The following is a 24290-nucleotide window of genomic DNA, read 5'->3' as shown; positions in this document are numbered from 1 at the left end:
GCCCTCATGCCTAACTTTAAAACAAGTTATAATGAGTGTATAAGCACAACCCTATGGGATCATGCCAGTGTTATACTTAATTTTTTAAAAAGTATTTTTAACGGGTCATTCCCTTCCTCTCTTCTCTTCTCTTTTTTTCCTTCCTTCCTTCCTTCCTTCCTTCCTTCCTTCCTTCCTTCTTTCCTTCCTTCCCTCCTTCTTTCCTTCCTTCCTTCCTTCCTTCCTCCCTCCCTCCCTTTCCCTCCCTCCCTTCTTTCTCTTTTGTCCATTTTTTTCCTACAGGTAAGGCTATTTGTGCCTCATGATGGATAGCGCTGCCCTTTTCTCTGAAAGGACAAGGAAATCCTATTCTTGCAGGTGCATAAACGACAATACCCACACAAACAAAAGATGGAAAATGGGAAACAGATGATCTAGCTCCAGTTTCTACATACTTCTTAGGTGCATTTGTGAAGTATTTCTGGCCTTTGGATCTGTTGCCAGTTGTAAACACCCATGAATAGATTTCACTCACTGGGATTTATATGTTTCCTTGCTTTTCAAGTTAGTATTTCAAATAAGATTTATTTTCTTACTTGTAATGCTAATGCAACCTCGTGGTGGAATTTTCAGAGCTACTGTAACTTGTTCCCCCCTTTAATACTGGAAAAAAATTCCCTTCTTTATTTTAGAATCGCGTACTAAACCTTACCAATTAAATGAACATATATATGTGTGTGTATATATATATATATATATATTTAAAATGTATAATAAAGAGAATAATTGACATTAATAATTTGGGCATATACTTACCTCCATTCCCAGTAGTTTCAAGGCTTTGGGCTGTTTAAAAAAATGTTATACATAAAGTTAGATCTTTCTTTATAGAGGTAAGAAAAGAATCCTATTATATCTTAACCAGGTAATAGAAGAACTCTATTGTACCACACAGCATTTATTCATTTCACTAAATAAAACACCACAAGAGGAACCCATTTATAGAAATTCTAGGAGAATCAGGGATTTGGTGATTTTGGTGAATCACAGAGAATTAGAACTCCAGAGAGGCATAATGAGATTGCCCAAGGGTAGAGCCTGCAGGTTGGTAATCTCTTTTATGGACCAAAATTTCTTCCATCTTTCCAGAAACGTCCTGGTTGGCTGACATCTCCATGACCTCCAGCACTTGGAGCCATAAGTGAGCCATAAAATGTTCAGTCAAACCATAAGATGTTTCTCAAACCTCTGAAAGGCCTCTATTACCTGGAGACTTGGAATACTATTCAGAGTATGTGTTTAGAGGCTTCATGCCGGCCATCTCCTTATGTAGCTGTCCAGTAAAGCAAGGGTGAGTGGGGCTACAGAGGCATGTGCTGACCGTGGCAGAAGGTGCTCAATGACACGGAAAGTGTCAGCACATACAGTGGCATCATTGGTCATGCTGGGAATGTGCAAAACAGCCGCAGGCCAAGACGGAGAGAGAAGGCATCTCAGGGAATTTACAGAACTTGATTTATATCTAAGAAGTGGAGATACGAAATTACATCTCAGGGGTCAGGAATTCCAGTGCTGTGTTCTAAGTGTTACAGAATGGTTGAGCGCTAACTTGGAAGTTGTTCGGGTAACTAATAAGGTTACAGCACTCACCATTCCTCCAAATTTTATTTTGGAATAAAATAAAAGTAGGAATAGCCTGAAACTTCTCTCTCTCCCTTTCTTTCCCTTTTAGCTTCTAAAGTGACCACCAGTTTGAAATTTGTGTGATTTTTTTTCTCCTTATTTATACTTTTGGGTGTTTTCAAAGTGGTCTTCGAGCCCTGTCAAATACTTTCATCATCAGAAGATCAGCTGTGTTAAAAGTAGAAATCATGCCCCCCACCAGCTAGAGTAACAGTTCTCAAAATGTGGTCCAGGAACCATGTGATCCTTTCTGGGGCTCTGTGAAGTCAAGGGTGTTTTCCTAAGAATACTAAGATGCTATTTGGTTTTGACACCATGTTAACATTTTGCAGTGATGGTGCAAAGGCAGTGGTGAGCAAACTGCTGGAGGCCTTAGCAGGAATGAAGAAGGCAGTGACACCAAACTTTACTAGTTGTCATTAGATTCCACTGTTATGCATTTGAAGTTTAAAGACAAACAAAAAACCAGTTGTACTTAAGAAGTCTTTGATGAGGCCTAAGAAAAAATATTAACTTTATTAAATCTCTACCCTCGATACTAAAAAATGTCTTTTGACTATTTTGAGGGATGAAATGGGAAATGTGCATAAAGCACTTCTGCTACATACTGAACCAGGACGGGTTGTCCTGAGGACAAACATGCAGTTATTTGGATTATGGCCACACTGTTTCATGGGCAATCGACTTGAAGGAACGACTGGCAGACAAACCGTGGTTTACTTAGACTTGGACATTTGGCAGACATTTTTGGAAATGGCCGAAGTGGGTCTGTCATTTCAAGGAAAATAACTGATGGTATCTGTTGCCAATGACAAAATTTTCCAAGCAGAAATTACAAAAAATTAGAATTTTTGAAAACTTGCATATCCTTTCCCCCATGACCTGGACAGTTTTTCAGAAGTTAAAGACTTTTCTGATGAAACTGGAGGTGATATTAATGAAGGTGAGTTTTTGAAATTGTTTAATGAAATGTGTCAACCATCAGATCTACATAACTCAACAAACCAGTATTCTACAATGACCAGTCTACCATGTTCCAGGATCCATACAAAGTGTAAGCTCAATCAATGCATTTTAAAGTAGCAGAGTATGAAAAGTTCATTGATGTCATTTCAGATTTTGTGTTGCAACTAATCTTTAAGAAATTGCCAAACTGAGTTTTGATGTATGTAGCATCAAAAAAGAATATCTATAATTATCTGTAAAGATTATTAAAATACTCCTTCCTTTATATATATATGACACATATATGTCATATTTGTCACATATTTGTGTGAAGTCAGATTTTCTTTGTATATTTCAACCAAAACATCTGGCAGACTGAGTGCAGAAGTAGATATGAGAATCTAGCTTTCTTCCATTAAGCCAGATATTACAGAAACATGCAAAAAAATATAGAACAATGATACTCTTACCACAAATTTTTGTTTTTGAAAATACAGTTATTTTTCAGAAACATGTCATTTGTGTTAACATGTAATGGGCTTCTTACAGTTAATTTAAAATGAATTAATATTCATTAATAAACATTGTTAAGTCTTTAATTTCTAACACAATAATAGCGATCGATAGAACGCCCATAAATAAGAGCTTTTTGGGGTCTTCAATAATTTTTTAAAGGTATAAATAGATCCCAATACCAAAAATCTTGAAAAAGACTGAGGTAGATAAGATGAATTTGAATTTAATTATTATTCCCTGATCATTAAGGCTCACACCCAGTGCCAGTTTCTGATTTGAACTGGACCTAGTGAGGAAAAGAAAGGATGTATCACCCAATACATTGCCTTTTTTTTTTTTTTATGGATGTGATGGTGGAAGGAAGAGGTGGGTGGGCCAGTTGCCTTCTTATCTGATCTCTCCCTTGGAGATAAGGGGGCCACCTCCCCAATGTGTCCCGCCCAAGTCTTCCCTGGAGTCCAGAAAAGGGAACTTGCTGCAAAACTCACCCTCTTGGGGCCAAAGAGATTGTGATAGAGCGTCCGGAAGCGCTTGCGCGTGTAGTTGCAGCGATAAGCCCCGCCCATCAGGTACTCGATCACCAGGCCGATGTCAATCAGGCTGATTCTATAGTCTGGGGGCAGGTTCCCCTGCGAGGGAAGAACGAAACACATACACACACACAAACAAATCCAAAAGACAGCGTGGTTTACTAGGGATTCGATGCCATGTGTTCTGTAACTATTTTAGAGTAAAAAAAAATGAATTAAGAAACATATGAATGTAGTATTATGCTGGTTAATTAATTCACCTTAAAATAGATCCAACCGAAACCTGGATATTCTCGCTTGGAAAGAAGACATAAGTTAAATAAGAAGATGCAGTAATCGTCGGCAATAACAGAAAATCAAAATATTTATTCAAGTCTTCAGCTGGGGAGAAAAAAACACCAGTGTAGCAGAAAAAACACAAGGCTTGACATGGCAAATGCTCTGAGTCCTAGCCGCTAGCAACTCGGTTCCCCAAGCCTTCCCTGGGCCCCCTCCCAGCTCTGCTCTGCCTCTGACCCAGGCTTGTTACCACGCTCCTGCTGATCGTTTACTTCTTCCCACTGACTAAATGAAGACTCCTTCCAGGAGGTGATTGTTATTACCAGGACCTACATCGGGTGGGATATGCTAGAGTTCCTTGGCAAAACCTCTATTAACAATGAAAAAAAAAAAAACGAGCACTTTTTCATAAAAGGAGAGTGGATGGATGTCAGAATGAAGTCATTTATGAGCACCCCTTGTGGTTAAAGAGAAAGGAGGTGTCATGAGAAGAGATTTTATTGAGGGAATATTTGTTTTCCTGGAATTAAGGAGGTTTTGGATATTATCTTTCTTTTTTTTAAGTCAAATTATTCTTTTTTTTCAATATCATATTTTTTATTGTTATGTTAATCACCATACATTACATCATTAGTTTCTGATGTAGTGTTCCACGATTCATTGTTCGTGCATAACACCCAGTGCTCCACGCAGAACGTGCCCTCTTTAATACCCTGGATATTTTCTTTCAAAGAGAATAGTGGTTCTTAAACACTATTGTGTTTAAGAGAGTGATAGGGTAAGTTTTAGCTGCTTGCGTATATAGATGCAAAAACACAAGAGGTTTTAACATTGTCTACTCATTACTGGTTTCAACATCAAAAGGGCGCTCTGTATGGTCTAAGGAAAATACCTGTTCTTCTAGGTCAAGGAAGAGTTAATTCCATCTGCGGGAAGTTCTGAGCGCACCACGAGTTCCAAAGGGTGTGGATAATTAACTCACTGTCAGGCTCAGTTTTCTGATGGAGGAACGTGCTCTCTACCATGAATAACAAGGGTACTGCCCTGTGTAGGAAGCCCTGCACACTGTGTCCTTACATATATTTTGGAGAGGCGTGAGGGCTCTGTCTACTTTCGTCCTTAATGGAGGACCCACCCCGATGCTGTGTGAGATTTCTGCCACTTCACAGAAGCGGCTCATAGCCATGGTGGTGGCTCTCCGACTTTGGTGGCATCAGAATCATCTGGTGAACTTGGTGACAGCGCAGAAGACTGGCTTCAAGTTATGGGCTTCTATGAGCTTTATCAGCTCCCCAGGTGATTCTGAGATACGACAAAGTTTGTACTAAATAAGGTGGGTCAGGTGGGCTCACATGGCAGAACTGGAAAATTCATGGTGTATAAACATTGTCATTAGGAAATGAGCTTCACTTGTTTTTGCAGAACTGAGGGTAGGTTTTCCGTTATCCTTACTCAGCTTTGCTATGGCCAACAGCAGCCATTTGAAGGGGATTCAGGGCTTGAGGGGGCCCACTGTATCCTTCCATCAAACTATAGCTTTGATAGTGTTATTGATCTTTGTATTCCCAGGTGCCTTTTATAGTGACTGGTGTGTGGTAGGCATTCAGGATGCAAATGAGTGAAACAGTGCAATTCATCGACGTGGCTGGGATCAAGTCTCAGTTTCATGTTTCTCAGTACTGTGTTCTTTTCAGTAACACAACTAACTAGTCACAGTCTATGAGTTGTGTTTGGGATAGCCCCACGTCACTGTGGAAACTTGACTTGAAATACGCCCTGTCGGTATTTTCAGTGGGGTAGGAACGAAGGGATAGCAGTTCACGCACCAGCCTGTAAGCATAGGAGATGCTGGTGCTACCCTCTAGACTTGCTTGCTGCCCCTGACCAGTCCTACGCATCAGGTTCTACTTTTCCCTTGGCTTGGGGCACAAAGCAGCCTCGGGGGACCTCATTTGAGCCAGCTGAGCACAATGGGACAGTGGGAAGGCAGTCGGTTGCATTTGTGGTGGAAGCACCTTGAGGCACAGAACCCCTCCCATCCTTGAGCTTGGCTCATCAGAACCCCCACCAAAACGTCCTTTCATAAAAATGGCCTTATTCTCCTGCCTGCCATGCTCAGAATTTCACAGTCTCCTCTGAGGACCAGCTCATCAGTCTAACGGACCTGGCAAGGGGAACCTCCCCGCAGGCCATCAGAAAAGGCCACCTGCCTGACCTCTTTATGCAAAGCATGGCAAAAATAGAGAAAAGGGAACTTAGAGAAAGTGTGAAGATGGTAACTGTTCATGGATTGCCCTTTCCATAAACACGAAACAGTTTGAAAATATTCCTCATGCAACTGCTTTTTTCCACTGTTCGGGGGCAGGTGAACAAGGCTGCGAGTTTCTGTCTCGATGGGCTGTACCTGACGGTTAGGCAGGCCTCTTATTTCAAGAGTAGAGGAGCCCGAGAGGCTGGACACGCGCGGGTCAGCCTCCTCTCTTCTGCATTTGGCTCCCATAAGGATGACCTGCAGAGGAGGCCCTGCATTTGTGTTATTTTCCTGGGCACTGTGAGGCAGGCAGGGGAAAAAACACTGGCCGAGAATCAACTGCCCTGAGCTTCTTTCTGTCTGTCCTTCATAAATCAACCAATTTTCCTCAAAGCCTCAGTTTTCTTCCCTGTACAAGGGGTGGAGCTCGGTGGCCTCTATGGTCTATGATGCTCAAGTACCAGGTTGCAGAAACATCCCTACGAGATTTAGTGTGATGCTGTCGAAAAGCAGGATAGCAAGTCTACGAATTTGTGCCCATTTGCAATCCTTGTAAGAATTTTCTAAATTTAAAACACATGAGTAACAGCGAAACTAACCCCTATAGATTTTCTTTTGAGACACCAATGTGTGAACATCGGTTTGAATTCTAAGAACAAGACACCAATATTGCCTGAAGACCAATAGTGAGTGGTGATAATTATGCTTTTGGATTGTCTATATGAGTGGGGGTTATCAGGAAAGCGATCATGGTAAAATTCAAAATAATAAAAATTTGAGAGGGGCAAAGAAACGTTTTTTGCAAATGATTTATTCATAAAGGGCTATTAGGCTTATATACTACCAAAGAAGGTGCTGGAATCCTTTTTTGTAGGAACTTCTCATGTAAAGCTTGATTATTTTGAAGTGACTTCTACGGGATCTGGTCTCAAGCCAGAGAAGGGATTCAATGAACCTTCTGGGTTCTGCCCAGCTTGGAGCGCAGGCCTTAAAGGAAGTGGCCTGCCTTCTGTTTGACCACAAGGGGGCGATGTTCACCTGACCAAAGCCAATGGCGGTTCCACCAGCATTTACCTGCCTGTTCTGTTTTATATGTGTAACAAGGCGATGTAAATGAATATAGCAGATTGGAGGATTTGGAAATCAGGAGAGAGTCAGAGTCAGATGCCCTTGTTAAAGTGATATCTGGAGGAGGGAGAGCTTACTTTACCAAGTAATGTGTTTGAAAGGCTGCAAGACTGCCTCTGTTTTTTTTTTTTTTCCCCTCCAGAGGCTTTGAAAGCACAGAAATTAAGGGAAATTAGTTTCACAATTTTTACTAGGAAGAATGGAAATCTTTTGGGGAGGAAGAAATAGATTTCATAAAATTAATAAAATCGGGTACAATTTGAGCCTCTTGTGATACCTGTGTCCTGGATGACCCTGAAGGGGTTGGGAGCATTGGGGTATGTCTGACGTGCCGGGCTGACGGCCTTGGCCACCTGTGACCTTAGATGTCAAAGACGCAGAGAACAGCCTGCGGTATGACCCCGCAGTGGAAACAGCACTGGGCTGGACTGTGGTCCTAGCTCTGCCTTTCTGTGACCCTGGGCAGATCATTTCTTTACTCTGTGCCTCAGTTTACACTCTGAAAACAGGCACTTTGGACAGAGTTACTTCGAAAGGTCATGTCTATTTCTAAAGGTCCAATTGTCTGACCACTACCTGGCAGGCTGCTCTTATTTCTATGCTGCCTGGGCACTGGGCAAAGATTGTTGTCCAGAGCGTGCAGGGTTGACATAGTTTCTACTCATCGCCCCTGAAATGTGGTTAGTGGAGCTGAGGGCTCAGAGACAGGGACAGTAAAGGGCTAGACGGGAATGCTGTTGTGCACATCACATCCACCTCCTCTGGAAAAAGCAGAGAAAGTGAACAGCACCTCACATACCACAGGTAATGTCCAAAAACCTTCTGGAGGAGTCTTCCTTCGCTTGGGTGCTTTTCAAATAGGAAGCCAACAACGACATTGGAGTAATGCTCCTTCTGTCATTTCTGTTCTTCCCTCCTCCCTCTTTTGGTAATTACTTTGGTAATTGGTAATGCCTGAACGCTTATGTCCCCTTTCATGCCTCAACAACACATTGCAAGCCATGTGACTCAAACCATTTGATCCACAGAGCGAAACAGAGAACCTTGGCTCTATTGCCCTATTGACAACATGAAAATGTTGTCCCCTTTTCTCATGCCGTGAGCTACTTCTCTGAAGCTAAGTTTTAATCCATGCCATCCTACAGATGACTTTTAATGAAAAGAGTAGTTTAAATGCACGTATTGGACCTGCTCTTCTGAATATGCTCTTTTTCAGAAGTCAGCTCATGATATCACTATCAGATTTCAGCTGTTTAGGAAACACATTTTGTGGAAACTTATTAACAAGCCTTCAGAACAAGATTGCTTCCTTCCAGTGTATGTAGCGTGTAAAATGATTGCTGGTTGTTGGGTTTACCAAGGAAGGGTGGGCAAAAGTCTCTTTTAGTGAAAGTTCAAGGAAAAGAGAACATTCCCGCAATGTTCAGCTTGGTTATAGACCAGGCAATCTTTTAAAAAATAAAAACGCTTTTGCAAATCTGCATGAATTTGGCAGATGGGATTATCAAAATGTCCTTTCTTTATCCAAAGAGTGTCTTAAATTCTTCCCCCACCCTTTCATTCTGCCAAAGCTCTGGGTCTTAATTCCCATGTGAATGAATTTTAAACTATCATAATTTCACAACTATTTCTATATAATACTCAACTATCACCCTCCCTTGGTGGGGGATGATAGTACAGGTCATCTGAAGTATTAGCACATTTAAGTTAAGAAAGAAAAACTAGTACTTTAAAACATATAGAGGCACAAATCGAGCAGACAGTTAGCTTCTAAAAATAGCAAGTTAGATTTCACGGAAAAGCAGACAGACTCGGGCTGCTCTGGATTAATGTCTCATTGGTGCATCCAATGGATTTATGCAGGAAAGCGGTTCTGGGAACTGGGCTGGACTCTTATCATTTTAAATTTCTGATTGATGCTGTATAAACAACTTTTTACCTCCTTGCTCCTAGATTGTTCCCTTGAAATTAGTAATTTGAGATTCAGTTCTCCAAACTCAGTTCTCTCGATATCAAGGGAGAGTTGGACTTGGAGATAATCATGCTGTTAACATGGGACCGTTTGATGATTCCTAAATGCATTGCCTGGATTCCTAAGAGTCACTTGCATTTGATTTTCCAGATATATCATCGAACACGTTTAAGGTTCAGAACTAGGATCCTAACATAGGAGTAGCATTTTGTACCAGGGCTTATCACTTACTGGTTAATATTTTTTTGTCACAGATCACATCAACTAATAGGTAACATAAAGTCCTACAATCATAAAGCACAAAGCACATGCTAATTATCAAGTTCCTTAATTTTGAAAATTGCTTAAACTGCCCAAGATTTTCTTAGCATTTTAAACCTAGCTTTTGTAGACTTTGCGTATTGCATTGGCCTAAATTTCTGGAAGTCATCTGAAACCACTTGAGGAAGATGAGCACCAATGTTAATTTCTCTCATTTACTTTTTTTTTAAGTTTTATTTTTTTATTTGAGAGAGAGAGAGAGAGAGAGAGAGAGAGACAGCATGAGTGGGGGGAGAGGCAGATGGAGAGGGGGAAGCAGGCTTCTCGCTGAGCAGGGAGCCCAATGCGGGGCTCGATCCCAGGACCCTGGGATCATGACCTGAGCTGAAGGCAGACACTTAACCGACTGAGCCACCTAGGCGCCCCTCTCTCATTTACTTCTTAAGAAAACACAAAAACCCCTCATTTTTAGCTCCCTTCATCCATATTACATAAAACGTAGACACTTCCAGCTCCTTTGGTTCCCACTGTTATACCTTTTTGTTGTCCAAGTCAGAGGCTCACCTTTCTCATAGAAATAAACGGGAGTCTGCTTTTCCTGTTCCTCTCTCTTCCCAAGGGAAGAAACGAGAAACAGGCTGTCTGTTTCTCCCCACCTTATTGGCAATCTCTTTTCCCAGGTAAAAGGATAAATTGTTCCTAAGCCAGTTCAGAATTACACTGGGTCATCTGTAATCACTTCTTCCAGTTACTAATTCAGTACCTAAATGAATCCTTATGTATTTCTGTTCCAATATTTGGATCACACTGGAAAGAAAAATAAGACCGATCCTAATACTCCTTCCTCCCAAATCCCTACCACCCCATTCTTTCTCGTTATTTATATTACTTTTGAAGTACATCTTTAGCTAAGAAGTTAAAAAAAACAAACCCCTACCTTAAAAATACATGCCTTCTAATGCAAGTGACATGAGCCAATGTAAGAGGCAGCAAAGGGGATTTCAGAAGGGAGAAAATGATGTTGCAAAGCAGAGCCGTACAAGGAAGAGAACCTAAGAGGAGGGATTTTGATCATTTATATTCAGTGAAATCTAACTGCAAAAATCCCTTTGAAAATCAGGCAAGATATCGAGAAACTAGGGGATGAAGGTGAATCAGTGACTTTATTTGAAGGCTCAAATTGGCCACTGACTGAGATTGAGGGACAAAGGCACAGCTGTCTCCTCAGCAAGCCTCACAATTCCTGCAGGGACACAGACTAGCTCAAGGTGACGTGGGAGGGGATAATATCTTATTTATCATTTAAAAACTCTCAGGACATTTTATTGTACATGAGCGACAAATATCATGGCAAAGAATATGCATTAGGTGTGTACACTTAATCTTTCGAGATCCTTCCCCCTATTTAGTTTCCAGGCAATTTTAAGCCGGGGGAAATTACACAATATTGGAAGGCTTGTGGGTAAGAGAAAGGGCTCTGTTGAGGGCAGATGTGCTTCTGGCTCGAAATGGGGCAGATCAGGGAAAGATGTGATCTTGGTAAAATGGTGGTTGGGTTGGATGTATAGAATGCACAGCATCTGTTTCTCTTGCTTTGAAAGAACAACAGGCTTCATTCACTCACACAGATGAAAAATCCTTCAGTAAGGTTGTGTAGCGATGAGAGGAAAGTTTCCAAGAGCCAACAGAAGGTTTTTGTTTATTTTTTGTACCCTTCACTCGTTACTAGCAAAGGTCTAGTTGGTTAATAGGAACATTCTAAGCAGCCTCAGGACTTTTACTTGGCCTTTCAAGGGAAACACCCAAGGGAAGTTCTAGACAATGACTCCATATGAGATGAAGGAATTGTACTCTATTTTTGACCTTACTTTGTAGCTTCCTCTGAGTAGGTCCTATAGGCTTTGGTGAGTGGTGGGTGGGTGTGCATACGCATGTGGAGGGGGTGGGAAAAGTGCCCCCATCTATTTCCTCCTTTGGAGTTAAAACAGCAGTCTCTGGGAATGCTGTCAAGGATTTGGAATGAAGTTACCTCTAAGAGAGATTGAATGGGGCAGAAAAATAAGCACTTAGCTAAGATTAAACATAGCTTCCCTGCACCTCACTCTTCTCATCTATAAATGGGAATCATACTATATAATAATGATAATAAAATAATAATTCAACTTCATAGAATTGTCATGAAGATGAAACGAGCTGCGACGTACAGCAGGCTTAGATTAGTGCCATGCGCCTGGTCATCACTAAAATTTTATTATTGTTAATCAAAGGATCTGAGTTTGAATTCTGCCTCTTCCCTAACCATGTACTACAGTTCTCACCTCCTTACATTTCAGCCTCTGTATCTGTAAAATGGGAATAATTCTCCTTGATCCTAACCTCCTGCCTTTCCGCCCCCCCCATCAATTAGATGATAACATGAAAAAACCTACTGGAAAAAATAAAGTGTTAGAAGAATGGAATGCACATATGTGTTTTTGCCTCTGATACTCCGAGACTTTTTGAGCTACGCTTCCTGTGCTCTGCATAATGTTAGAAGTGACAGTGACGCATGGCATCAGGAGCTAGGACATGAAGATACCTCCTATGGTTAGTCAGACAACATGGAAACTAGCTCCCCAAACAGTGAGGGGCATATGGAAGAAAATGGGCAATGGCAGAAATCCACGCAGCGTGGGGCAAAGCTATCCAAAAATATTACATGTTCTGCTATCCAAAAACATTATGTCCCATGAAAGCATCTAAAACCACAGAGACGGGAGGTAAAACCGCAGCTGCATTGTAAGCAGAGTCATCGTTAAAAGGCGACATACACACAGTGCCCTGAAATGAGGGAGCTCGCAGGGACAGGCACGCTCTGGCAGCTCATGCAAAACAGAGGCACTTTCTAATCACAGGAAGCAGTCAAGACAGGGCCTCCGACCTGCAGTCGAGAGGGTTCTTACCTTTTTGACATCCCTGACCAAGTGGTACAATGTGTTTGAGGGCCCATGTCTCTGAAAACAATAAAGAAGAATCAAATGGTTTTGCTGGTCAGGGGCTCTCATTGGTAAGGCAAGAAGGATCTGGAAGGAAGGGTTCTGGCCGGCGGAGGGACAGTTCATTAAGATGAACCTTGTTGTAGTTGCTCAGTTGTACCTGCCTTTTCTAAACCAACATGCTGGCAGATTTTTGGATTGTGGTTCCTTGAGAAAAACCGTTTGAGGTTCTAGGTTCAAACTTTGTAAAGGAGGTTGTCAACCTGTGGACAGCTGGGCCCAAACATCATGAAAGGGGCTAGTTTTGAGGCGGGGGGAGATAAAAGGGACCGATTTAGAGCACTGGAAATACACTTCAGCACATGGCTGATCACAACCTGTTTATTACCCATAACAAATGAGAAATTGTCTAAAACAGGTTGGCAAAGTTTTCTGTGAAAAAGAGTCAATATTTTAGACTTTGTGGGTCATATACTTTTCATTGCAACCGTTCGGCTCTGCCATTGTGCAAAAGCAGCTGGAGATAATATGTCAACAAGTGAGCCTGCCCGTGTATCAATAAAACTTTATTTATGGACACCAAAAGAGAATCAAATCTCATATAATTTTAATATGTCACAAAATATCATTCTCCTATTGATTTTTTGCAATCATTAAAAAATGTTTAAAAAACCTTTTTAGCTTGCAGGCCATACAAAAACAGGCAGTGGGCTGGATTTGACTCTTTGGTAGCAGTTTGCTCAAATCTAGTCTAAAGAAAAAGCCACAGGCTCTTGGAAGGAAAAGAGAAGTTAATGTGAAATGACTTGCTATCCCTGTCATCTTTCAGGAATAGGAATGCTAGATAAGATACAGGATGCCCAGTTAAATTTGAATTTCAGATAAATAAGAAATAATTTTTAGTATGAGTATATCCCAAATATTTCATGGGACATGCTCATATTAGAAATTACTCATTGTCGACCTGGGATTCAAATTTAACTGGGCATCCTGTATTTTTATTTGCAAAATCTGGTGACCCTATTGGAGAATCTCAAATAGGGATGGCAAATCCTTCAGTGCTGTGGGAACACATTCAGGTATGGGTATCACCTCAACTCCCTGCCCATTCATGCGACATCCTTCTCAGAATTCTTTTTCCACTGAGGAATGCAGTCTGATATAGGGATTGAACACACAAACTCTGGAGTCAGAATGCCTGGCTCCACACCCGGCTCTGCTGCCTACCAGCTATGCCTATGTGCAAGCTCCTTATTATTACTGAGGCCATTTGCAGTCCCATAATCCTTCTTGACAGAGGTCTCTGGGGAACCACCACCAGTTGATTTGGGTGATGAAATCTATTGGCCTTTCTTGATCTAGAACTTTCCTACTTCCTTCTTTCCAATCATTGGAATAAATACATCACCTCGATTCTCTAACTGATATGCAAGTCATTAAACTCTGTGTTTTATTTTATTTATTTTACTGAAAACCCCATTTTCCCTAGCTTTATTGAGATATAATTGAATAAGACATTGTGTAAGTTGCAGGTGTACAATGTGATTTGTTTATCACAATTAGGTTAGTTAACACATCCTTCACTTAACATAATTACCATTTTGTTGTTGATTATGGTGAAAACATTAAAGCTCTAATCTCACAGCAACTTTCAATTATACAATATGGTGTTGTTAACTATAGTCTCCATGCTGTACGTTAGATCCCTGGAATTTATTAGTCTTGTAACGGAAAGTTTATACCCTTTGGCTAACATCTCCCATTTTTCCCGCCCTTCAGCCCCAAATATTTTGAGGATCCTCCAAACTGTGTTTTTATATCTGGCTCCCTTTTCAAATATTAGTTGACCATATATGCATGTGTTTATTGCTGAGCTTTTGACTCTGTTCTATTGGTCTATGTGACTATTTTTATGCCAATACCATACTGTCTTGATTACTATAGCTTCGTGAAGTAGTTTGAAATCAGGAAAGGTGACACTTCTACCTTTGTTCTTTCTCAATATTGCTTTGGATATTTAGAGTCCTTCGTGGTTCCATGTGAATTTTAGCATTGTGTTTCCTATTTCCATGAAAAAATGCCACTGGCATTTTGAAAGGGTGTTGGATCCAGGCCCAGTAAAAATTCCTATTGATGAGATTCCTCAGGCACCTCTGAAACATTAGAAAAATCTCATGACATTCCACACTACAGGAACCTCCCTATGTTGTATACAAAATAGGAGGCCACCTTTGGTATGCCCCTCGAGGCAAGCCCCTGGTGTAGGGTAACTTCCTTGCCCCTATTCCTCCCATTCCCTATACTGGAGTTGATAATGAGGACATAAACAAATGGTATAAGATTAAAGGAAAAAAGGGTGCGGGCATCATCTGACAGCCTCTGGGAAAGGAGTGATCCTCCGTGGTGTCTATGGAGCAAGGACAAGAGACAGACAGAGATGGAATAAGTACTTTGATAAAATAGGGTGCACCCATTGTAAACTGCCTTTGGAGAAAGTAGATAATCTTCATAGATCATGCTCTGTTTTCTAAATCCAAAATGATTGCGATAAAATGTAAAAAAAATAAGATCACATGGAAGAATGGAAAAACAAGGAAACACTAATGAATAAAAAGAGTCCCTCCAAGGCTATTGGGCGGGTGATGCTTGCAACCTGATCCTGTGTCCGTGTCTCCTCACTGCCGACGCCGTCCTTTCCTTCAAGGACCCTTCCCCCGCTGGAGCTGGACTCCGACAAAAGGGATTGTATTGAATCTATAAAAGGCTTTGGGTGATATGGACAATGTAACATTATTAACACTTCTAATCCGTGAACATGGGATATCTTTCCATTTATTTGTGTCTTCTTCAATTTCTTTAATCAATGTCTTATAATTTTTGCTTTATAGATTTTTTTACTTCTTGGTGAAATTTATCTCTAAGTATTTTATAGTTTTTGATGCTTTTGTAAATGGGATTGTTTTATTCTCTTTTCAGATTGTTCATTTAGTGTACAGACATTCAACTGCTTTTCATGTTGATTTTTTAAAAAGATTTTATTTATTTGAGAGAGCGAGAATGAGAGAGAGAGAGAGAGAGAGAGAGAGCACGCACATGAGAGGGGGGAGGGTCAGAGGGAGAAGCAGACTCCCTGCTCAGCAGGGAGCCCGATGCGGGACTCAGATTCTGGGACTCCAGGATCATGACCTGAGCTGAAGGCAGTCGCTTAACCAACTGAGCCACCCAGGCGCCCCTCATATGTTGATTTTGTATCGTGAAACTCTACTGGATTCATTTATTAGTTCTAATAGTTTTGTGTGTGTGTGTGTGTGTGTGTGTGAAGTCTTTAGGATTTTCTATATACAAAATCATGTTATCAGCAAAGACAATTTTACTTCTTCTTTTCCAAATTGGGTGCCTGTTTTTCCCTGCCTCCCTCCCTATTGAGATGATATGAGTTTTGTCTTTCATTCTATTAATGTGATGTGCATTTATTGATTTGCATATATTGAGCCATCCTTGCATTTAGGGATGGAATCCCATTTGGTCGTGGTGTATGATCTTTTCAGTGTGCTGTTGAATTTCAATTGCTAGTATTTGGTTGAGAATTTTTGTACCTATATTCATCAGGGATATTGGCCTGTAGTTTTATTTTCTTACAGTGTCTCACTTTGGTGTCGGTGTAATGCTGGCCTCCTAAAATAAATTTGGGAGTATTGCCTCTTCAAGTTTTTTGAAAAGTTGAACAAGAATTGGGGTTAGTTCTTTAAATGTTTGGTAAGATTCCGCTGTGAAGCCACCTACTCCTGGGCTTTTCTTGTCAGCAGGTTTTTGATTACTGATTCCATCTCCTTAACTTGTTATTGGTCAGTTAAAATTTTTCTATTTCTTCATGATTCAGATTTGGTCAGTTGCATGTTTCTGGGAATTTATCCATTTCACCTAGGGCTAATTATTGATCTTTTGGTGGGGACAGAAACTGGGACCTCCTACTCTATCATTTTCAGTCTATTCATACTGAAAGTGTCACTATGCAGAAGCAAGAAAAATCTGCAGAGAAAACAGACACCTGGAGCCGCTCTGCTAAACTGTTTTCTAGCTCTAGCAGCCGGAAGGAGAGAGAGCCAGTGTGGTACCACCTAACACCCACCACTGGCTGGAGGAAAGGTCAATAAGCTCTATCTCATTAGGGCTGTGCATGGGGGACGGAGAAGCAGTGACAAATGAGGGGAAGAATAACCTCTACCACAGAAGTGGTGGTTCAGTACTGGCTTTCTTCTTTACTTAGGAGTTTTGTGAACTTGAATAAACCAATTCACTTCTTGGCCTTAGTTTTCTTATCCGTAAAATGCAGGAAAACAATACCTACTCTTTTTCTTAATATTCCAAGTAAAAATTTATTGATCTTGATTAAGAAGTCTTGCATATTTAATACTGCTTCTAATGTATCATAGGAATTACTTCCCAAAAATGCTAATCACAGCTGGACTGAAAGAGTGTTTGGGAAATGTAGCAATGTTGTTTTTATATAAGTATAAACCACATTATAGTCTACTGGAGATCCAAAGGGATTTGCCTTTGTGGAATTCAAAACAAAAGAACAAGCAGCGAATGCTATTGAGGTAGGTCCAGAACCTTCGGGAAGAAAGATTTCTTAACCTTCCTGAATTGTACTCTCCAAGTGGCCTGTTTCCTCTTGAAGTTTCCAATATCTACTCTTTAAACGTCATTGGATTTTAGTGAGTATCAGCTCAGAGCCAACATACTTAACTCACTGAATACTATAAACAACTTCCTAAATAGTAGTTTTTCTTTATGATTACTCCTTGGTGTCCCTAGTAAATGAAGTAGCAAATTATTACAAAACAATACAAAAAATATTTTGTGTTAACTCCAAGCAAGGGGTATTGTACACTTTATTCCATTATAGAGGAAAAGGAATGAATGTCATAGCTCTGAGGACAACAAGATGGTGTGGGATAGTTAATCGGTCTCCTTTGACACTTTTAATTAAATCAGTTCTCCTCTGCTGATTGCCTCAAATGCCCTCTGGGCTTACAGCATACACTGTGTTCTAATTTTCAGAGCCTCGTGGGTTTGTGTAAGAATCTGAGAATGTTAGCTTTTGGTGTGATCGCATAACTCTCCCCCTAGATGCTGACAACTGAGCAGTTAAAACAAGTGGAATCTTGGTGACTTGGCATTGTTGTCTAAAGGTCTAAGGGAACACTTGTGAAAAATGATCCATGCATTTGGAGGGAAGGGAAGAGACTCACAGGCGTGTGCAGGGGCAGGAGAAGGTAAAACAAACAAACAAAACACAGAGAAAATAAAAAGTGCCTTAGGTTGGTCCTACCGTATTGTACAATTCCTCTAGTCTGGAGATGGTGAGAAAGCGGTGCATGCTTACTCCATTCTCTATGAGTAATTTCACAAAATCCACTCTGTCCAGAACTAGGGCATCCAGCATGGCTTGCTCCAAAGACCCCACCTGCAAATCAAGTCACTGAGTTAGTCTGCCCCAGGTTCTAGGGATGCAGTTCCTTGGTGTTCACCTGAACAGTTTAGACATGCCTTTGACATCTGGTAAACCTTCAACACATCCAAGAACATGCTAGCAAGACTGTTCCCAACACCACTTTTGGGACAGCCACAATCTCGCTTGTGTTTTGGGACCTGCCTTTGCAAATAGAATTCAAAGTTTTCTAGTTCCAAAAGCTATTCCCTCCTTGACTCCTTTTTTTTCCTTCTGGATCCTAGGAAGACGCAGGGTATACAAGAATTTTCCTTGTATTCTCTGACCAAACTTCTGCAGTACTAGTGAAGTGCCAAAGTGGGTACTTTGCTGTCCTCCTTTTCATCTTCCTGAGGCTCTGAATTAGACCCCCACTACCTGAAAAGAGGGACCCCAGCAAAAAATATACAGTAAGTAGGCCCTTCTTTATTTTAATTAAGTGCTAGACTACCTTGCTTCTGCCTCACCCATTTCTATGCAGAGATGAAGCAACTATTTAGGTTCTTTGGTCTGTTTACCAGGGTTTTATTCAATTCATTTCACGAAAAGTTCCCCGTGTCTATACTCCTTGACAAATCTTTCCACACTAGCCATCTACTAGCGGCACTAAATAAAGACAGGGGTTTCATGGGGGGCTGGGGGGGCAGCAGCTCTGTGCGGGAAAGACAGGGTTAAAGAAGACCTGTCCATGAGGGTATTGCCCTTCAGTTATTCTAGCACAGAAATCAAATCTCAGACTGCTGGCTGCCTCCTAGGGATCCAGGCACCAACCACCCAATTGCCAATTTTCCAAGTTTTTAATTTTGGTAATGTCGGTTGAGGGAAACAAACCAAGAACAGTTATATAAAGCTTTGGTTCCCTCTGTGTGGTGCTTGGGAATAGAGAGGACCTGTGCTCAGCCACCAGGACCAGATGGTACCTGCATGCGGGAGCTTGCTAATCCTGCGTCCTGAGGTGTGATGGAGCCATACGCTAGCATGGCAGCAGCAACCTCAGAGACAACCAGAAACAAACTGCTAGTTCTATGCCTTCCTTCACTTTCACGAACAGACTTTTGTCTTCTATGTTTTCTCAGACGTATGGAAGAGATGGCATCATTTGCAGCTGAACGTTGCCATCAGAGGCCACCCGGAGATGGGAACTGTCTGGAATGTTTGCAGTTGTGCTTTGTCATGGCGTCAACCAGGTGGCAGTGTTTTCCTAAATATGAGAAAGGGGCCCTGAGCCCAAGGAGGGCTACCAGGGAGGGAACATCTGCATCCTAGAGAAGAGGCAGCAGCTTCTCCGAGCTGCTCTCAGACGGAGACTCCTTAACCAAATACCGTTGCCCAAGCAAGTGGGCTTTGCAGGGGTGGTGACATATACTCTACCGGCCACTGCTGCCCATAAATAAAGATCTGGCTGCGAGCGATGTCCACTCTGTTCCAGGCTAGAGCTAAGCTCAGCTGGTCTGGGGCTGAGGCATTTGTTCCTGTGCAGACAAGGAGGAGGAAAGAGTGGGAGAGAGAAAGCAATGATGAGTTATTATACCAAGAAGACCTACTCCACGACTCTCCCATCAACATCCCCTCTTCCTGAAGAGTGGACTCAGCTGGGCAACAGGGCTTCTCAGACGGGGCACTACTGGCCTCTGGGGGCAGGATAATTCTCTCCTGTGGGGGCTGTCCTGCACATTGTGGATTATTGAGCAGCATCCCTGAATTCAACCCAGTAGAGGCCCATGACACCCCCACCCAAGTCATGACAATCCAGGATGTCTCCAGACACTGCCAGATGCCTCCAGGAGGAAGGAAAGAGACAAAATCAGCTCGCTGAAGACCACCGCTCAGCACTGTTGCTAGTCCACGTGTGGCCCGTGGAGCTGAAGCTGCAGCAGCACCTGGGCGCTTGCTAGAAATGCAGATGCTCAGGCCCCACCCTAGATCTGCTAAATCAGAATCCGTATTTTAACAAGGTCTCAGATGATTCATGCGCACATTCAAGTTTGAGAAGCAGGACTCTGTAACACGTGTTGTTTCTGCTGGCTGATCACTGGTGCGAAGCGTTGCTCCCATTGTATGTTGCACAGGGCTATGCCCTTGTCAACTAGTGGGCCAGCTTGGCCAGTCTATAGAAAAAGAGTTAAGATCTTTTAAGAGAAAGGCAAACAAGTGGCTTAGGTTTTTTTTTGATTGGTGGGTAGAAGCCACTGGAATAATTTCAGTTTCCTGTTATTCTCCAGAGTCTGTGGCTAGACCTGTGTGGTTCACGAGTGGCTATTTAAATCTAAATTAAAATGAAATACAACAAAAACTTTAATTCTCCAGTCACACTAGCCACGTTTCAAATGCTCAGGAGCCATATGTGGCTAGTGGTCTTTGACTTGAAGAGTGCAGATTCAGAACAGTTCCAACATCCTCGAAGGTTCTGTTGGAAAGGGGCTGGTCTAGATCAATGCATCCTGTCAATAAATGCGAGCTGCCAAGCAGCTGGGTGTGAGGCCTGAGAACGGGAGGTAGAGAGAACACTGGGCTACAGTCAGGGGACCCACGCCTGCCATTTTACAGCTGTGTGACTTTGGTCCTCTCTGTACCACTGTTCTATCACCTTGTGAAATGGGAAAAATAAGAATGATCCCGTTTCCTGGCTGGGATGGGAGACTAGAATGAGATCATATAAATGAATTCACATGTGAACTGGGTTTTTGCAGTTAATACCCTGGGTACCCTGACCAGGACCCATCCCTAAATATTTGCCTGACCCCATGCTGCTAGATGTCCCACCAGAGGGGAGCAGGGTATAGAGACAGCGCTCTTACCTGCGTCAGAGTTTTTGGACATCTACTGTGTGCTAGGCAACCTATTAGGCACTTACACGTGTTATCATATGTAATGTCCCAAATAATCCTGGGAAATGGGTCTTACTGTCTCTGTTTGACAGATGAAGATACTGAGGTCCAGAGAGGTTAAAAACCAAATAGCTACTAACAGAACGGAAACAGAAGAGGCATTCATCATGCCAGACGTGAGATTCAGCCCCAGTGAGTTTTCCCTTCATTCCACCTCTGCTGATTCTGATGTTTGTGAGGGAGGGGTGGCTAGCAAATGCTAGTACTGCCCAGTTTTCTGGATTCTTTAGCAGTGGAGGCTCGAAGCAATGAGCAGCAGATAGGGTTGCTGGTGATAAAGCAGTGATTCACAAAGTCTGTTGCACATTAGAATCACCCGGGCAGCTTTTAAAACATCCCTACGCCCAGATTGCACCCCAAAACAACCACATCCCATTGGTGGGGTGGGAGCCAGGCTTTGATAGCTTTAAAAATCTCCAGGTGTTTCCAATGTGCCCCAGAGCTTGGGAACCACTGTGCTACATGATTCCGTCTGCTGCCTCCCCTTAACTCTTCCTTCTTGGCTCTGAGATATTAAAGTTAAGAATTGGGTGAGCAAAATGCTCTCTAGATAGCACCTTTCAAATTTGAGCATGCATAGGAATAACCTGGAGAGCTTTTTAAAAGAGTCTTGGGCCCCACCTCCAGAGAATCAGATTAAGTAGGTCTGGGGTGGGACCTGATTTTCTGCATTTCTAATCTCCCAGGTGGTGCTGGTGCTGATGAGCTGAGACTTTCATTTGAATAACAAAGACCCTAGAGAGCTGTGTGCCACTTTTTCCTCACAGGGCAAAGGGCATTTTGATTCTGGTGTCTACACATGGATGGGTTCAGTATAAACCACTTACTTGTAGTAAATTAATTAGTGTTTGGGATGATGAATATTAATTCCGTTTACAGAAGGATTTTTCTTTTAAAAATTATCACCTCAGGTGATAACATCAGAAACCACAAACTAATACCAGGGTAACTGGTGTAAACAAGGGATAAATAGGAAAATGTCAAAATGTACAGTCATCATTTTGAATTTTTTTTTTTTTTTTGAAGGAAAGGGAAGGCTCATTGGGGATGCGTTTGGAAAGGTAGCACTTTATACTTTGCTCCCTTAGAGGCTTTATTGGTCGTTGCTGACCTGCTGTAATGGTTTAATCATTCACTTTGCCATTTGTATGCCACAAATTTGTATGTCACCCAGTCAAAGGTAGCAGCACAAATCTGAACAAGAACAAAGGAGGAAGCAGCTACTGGGGTCAATGTGAGCTACCTGAATGTAATTACATTGTCAAGTGAAATCACAAAGCCAGTGTGTCTTGACTTCTCAAAAATTGAAAATACATCACTCAAAAGTGATGCTGGGTGACAGTTTGGATCAGAGGTTCTCAACTTGGGTGACCAACCATCCCAGCTGCCCAGGAGAGTCAGGCTGTTAGCACTGTCAGTCCTGGGAGACCTGTCAGTCCTGCACCAACCTGGATGGCTGGTCACCCTATGCGACACTGCGGTTGCATGCTGGAATTTGCCTGAAGAGCTTGAGATATACTCGTGCTTGGGAGCCGTCCCAGAGATTCTGGTTTCATTGGTCCTGGGCATTGCAGTTTTTAAAAGCTCCCCAAGAGCTTTTAAGAACAAGAGGTCCTTAACCTTATCTTCACATTAGAATCGTGAAGACAAGGCGAAGAACCTTGAGGCTAGATAATATATGATAATAACATAATAGGATAGATTATATATCATTCACTTATTCCCCTGGTTATTCATTTATTTACACATTAAAAAAATCCAGATTTCATGCCTTCTTTTATGGCAGGCACCACGCCAGTCTGAGGACCAAGGTGAGTAGAACAGAGTCCATTGTCTTGAGAGCTTACATTCTAGAGGAAGAGCTAGGTCAGTAAGTAAATACATCATCTCATGCAGTCATTCATTTATCTCCTCAACAGATATTAAATACCTTCTATGGCAGGAATTGTTTTATCACTGAACATCCATCCAGTGGTGAGGAAGATAGCTAAGGTCACTCTGTGTACAGAGCTTACTACTTACTTTTACCCATGGAGGGGCAGCACTCAGAAAGTAAAGGAATAAGGAAACTAAGGAACTGTGTACTTTCTGATTGTGTAAGTGCTGTGAAGGAGCACGGTCATTCCCGAGAGATGTGGGACCTGTGTCTAGAGGGACACTTTGAGTCTTTCCAAGTCAATGTGGCGGCACCATTCTGGCTCCCCAGCCTCACATGATCCAATCAACTGGAGTGATCTGCTGGCCAGGATGCCCTACTGAAACCAGGGCTGAGTATGAAGCCATTGGATAACATCACAGATACAAGTCTGGGTGTCCTTTGGGGCATCTGGTTGGTCCTGTGAGGCAAAGAGAGGGTTGGAAAATGCCCTGAAATATTGAAATGGGTCTGGGGATCCATGAAGATCCGGTTTGGGCTAAGGGTACACCATCCATATGACACTGTGGCCCTGGTTGATGCCAGATCCCAGGTGGGCATGGAGAAGGCCTTTTAAAATACTGGCTTCATGGTGGTACTGATAATGACCCGGGTAGGGGTGGAGCTGCTCCATTAGGATGAATGGACAGGAGACCTCCCTGAGAATAACATTTGAACTGGGACCTAAATAATTAGAAAAAGCCATCATATGAAGATCTGGGCAGGGGGCAGGAGCGGGGGAGCATTCCAGGAAGAGGGAACATCAAATATAAAGGCCCTGATGTGGGAATGAATACACATAGGTTTAAGACATAAAAAAATAGAGTTTTAATATTTCCTCTTTCTGCGGGAGGTCAGGGAAGATTTAAGTGTTTTAAATCTTAAATAAAATCTTAAATAAAAGTATTTGAGATAATAGTTTTAAGGGAGGGATTAGTTCACTAGGCAAATGAGATGAAGAAAAGCATTGTAGCAAAAGGAACAGCCTATGCAAGGACTGGGAGAGTTAAATGGCCCAGTGAGTTTGGGAAATTCATGGGAAGACATTGAGGGAGAATCAGTGCTTGAGGTATATGTGAGTTAGAAGCAGAGAGAGATGACACCAGAATGGAAGGACTTGTACATGATGTTGGAGGAGTTTCCCTTTATTCTGAAGATGTGGGGAAACCACTGGAACACCTTGTTTCAGAAATAATGCAGTCAAATGACATATCAGATAAAGGGCTAGTATCCAAAATCTATAAAGAACTTATCAAACTCAACGCCCAAAGAACAAATAATCCAATCAAGAAATGGGCAGAAGACATGAACGGACATTTCTGCAAAGAAGACATCCAAATGGCCAACAGACATAGGAAAAAGTACTCACTATCACTCGGCATCAGGGAAATAAAAATCAAAACCTCAATGAGATACCGCCTCACACCTGTCAGAATGGCTAAAGTCAGGAAAACACAGATGTTGGCAAGGATGC

At 42.0% G+C, this 24290-nt stretch overlaps 1 protein-coding gene across 1 annotated transcript in view; it reads right to left on the bottom strand.

Moving 5' to 3' along the window:
• The window catches only part of TRPM3 (transient receptor potential cation channel subfamily M member 3), an 816058-nt gene that overhangs the window by 76098 nt on the left and 715670 nt on the right, over nucleotides 1-24290 (bottom strand). The window contains exons 10-15 of the mRNA XM_025891560.2: nucleotides 19385-19485; nucleotides 17855-17989; nucleotides 12487-12537; nucleotides 3914-3949; nucleotides 3612-3752; nucleotides 796-825 (exon numbers count right to left, since the gene is read on the bottom strand). Coding sequence (XP_025747345.2) covers nucleotides 796-825; nucleotides 3612-3752; nucleotides 3914-3949; nucleotides 12487-12537; nucleotides 17855-17989; nucleotides 19385-19485 — 494 coding nt within the window. The remainder of the gene's footprint in view (nucleotides 1-795; nucleotides 826-3611; nucleotides 3753-3913; nucleotides 3950-12486; nucleotides 12538-17854; nucleotides 17990-19384; nucleotides 19486-24290) is intronic.

Source organism: Callorhinus ursinus, unplaced genomic scaffold (genome assembly GCF_003265705.2).
Source record: "Callorhinus ursinus isolate GAN/ISIS: 27379988/994484 unplaced genomic scaffold, GSC_fseal_2.0 scaffold28, whole genome shotgun sequence".
Taxonomy (NCBI): Eukaryota; Metazoa; Chordata; class Mammalia; order Carnivora; family Otariidae; genus Callorhinus; species Callorhinus ursinus.
This window is presented reverse-complemented; position numbering and strand designations above follow the sequence as displayed.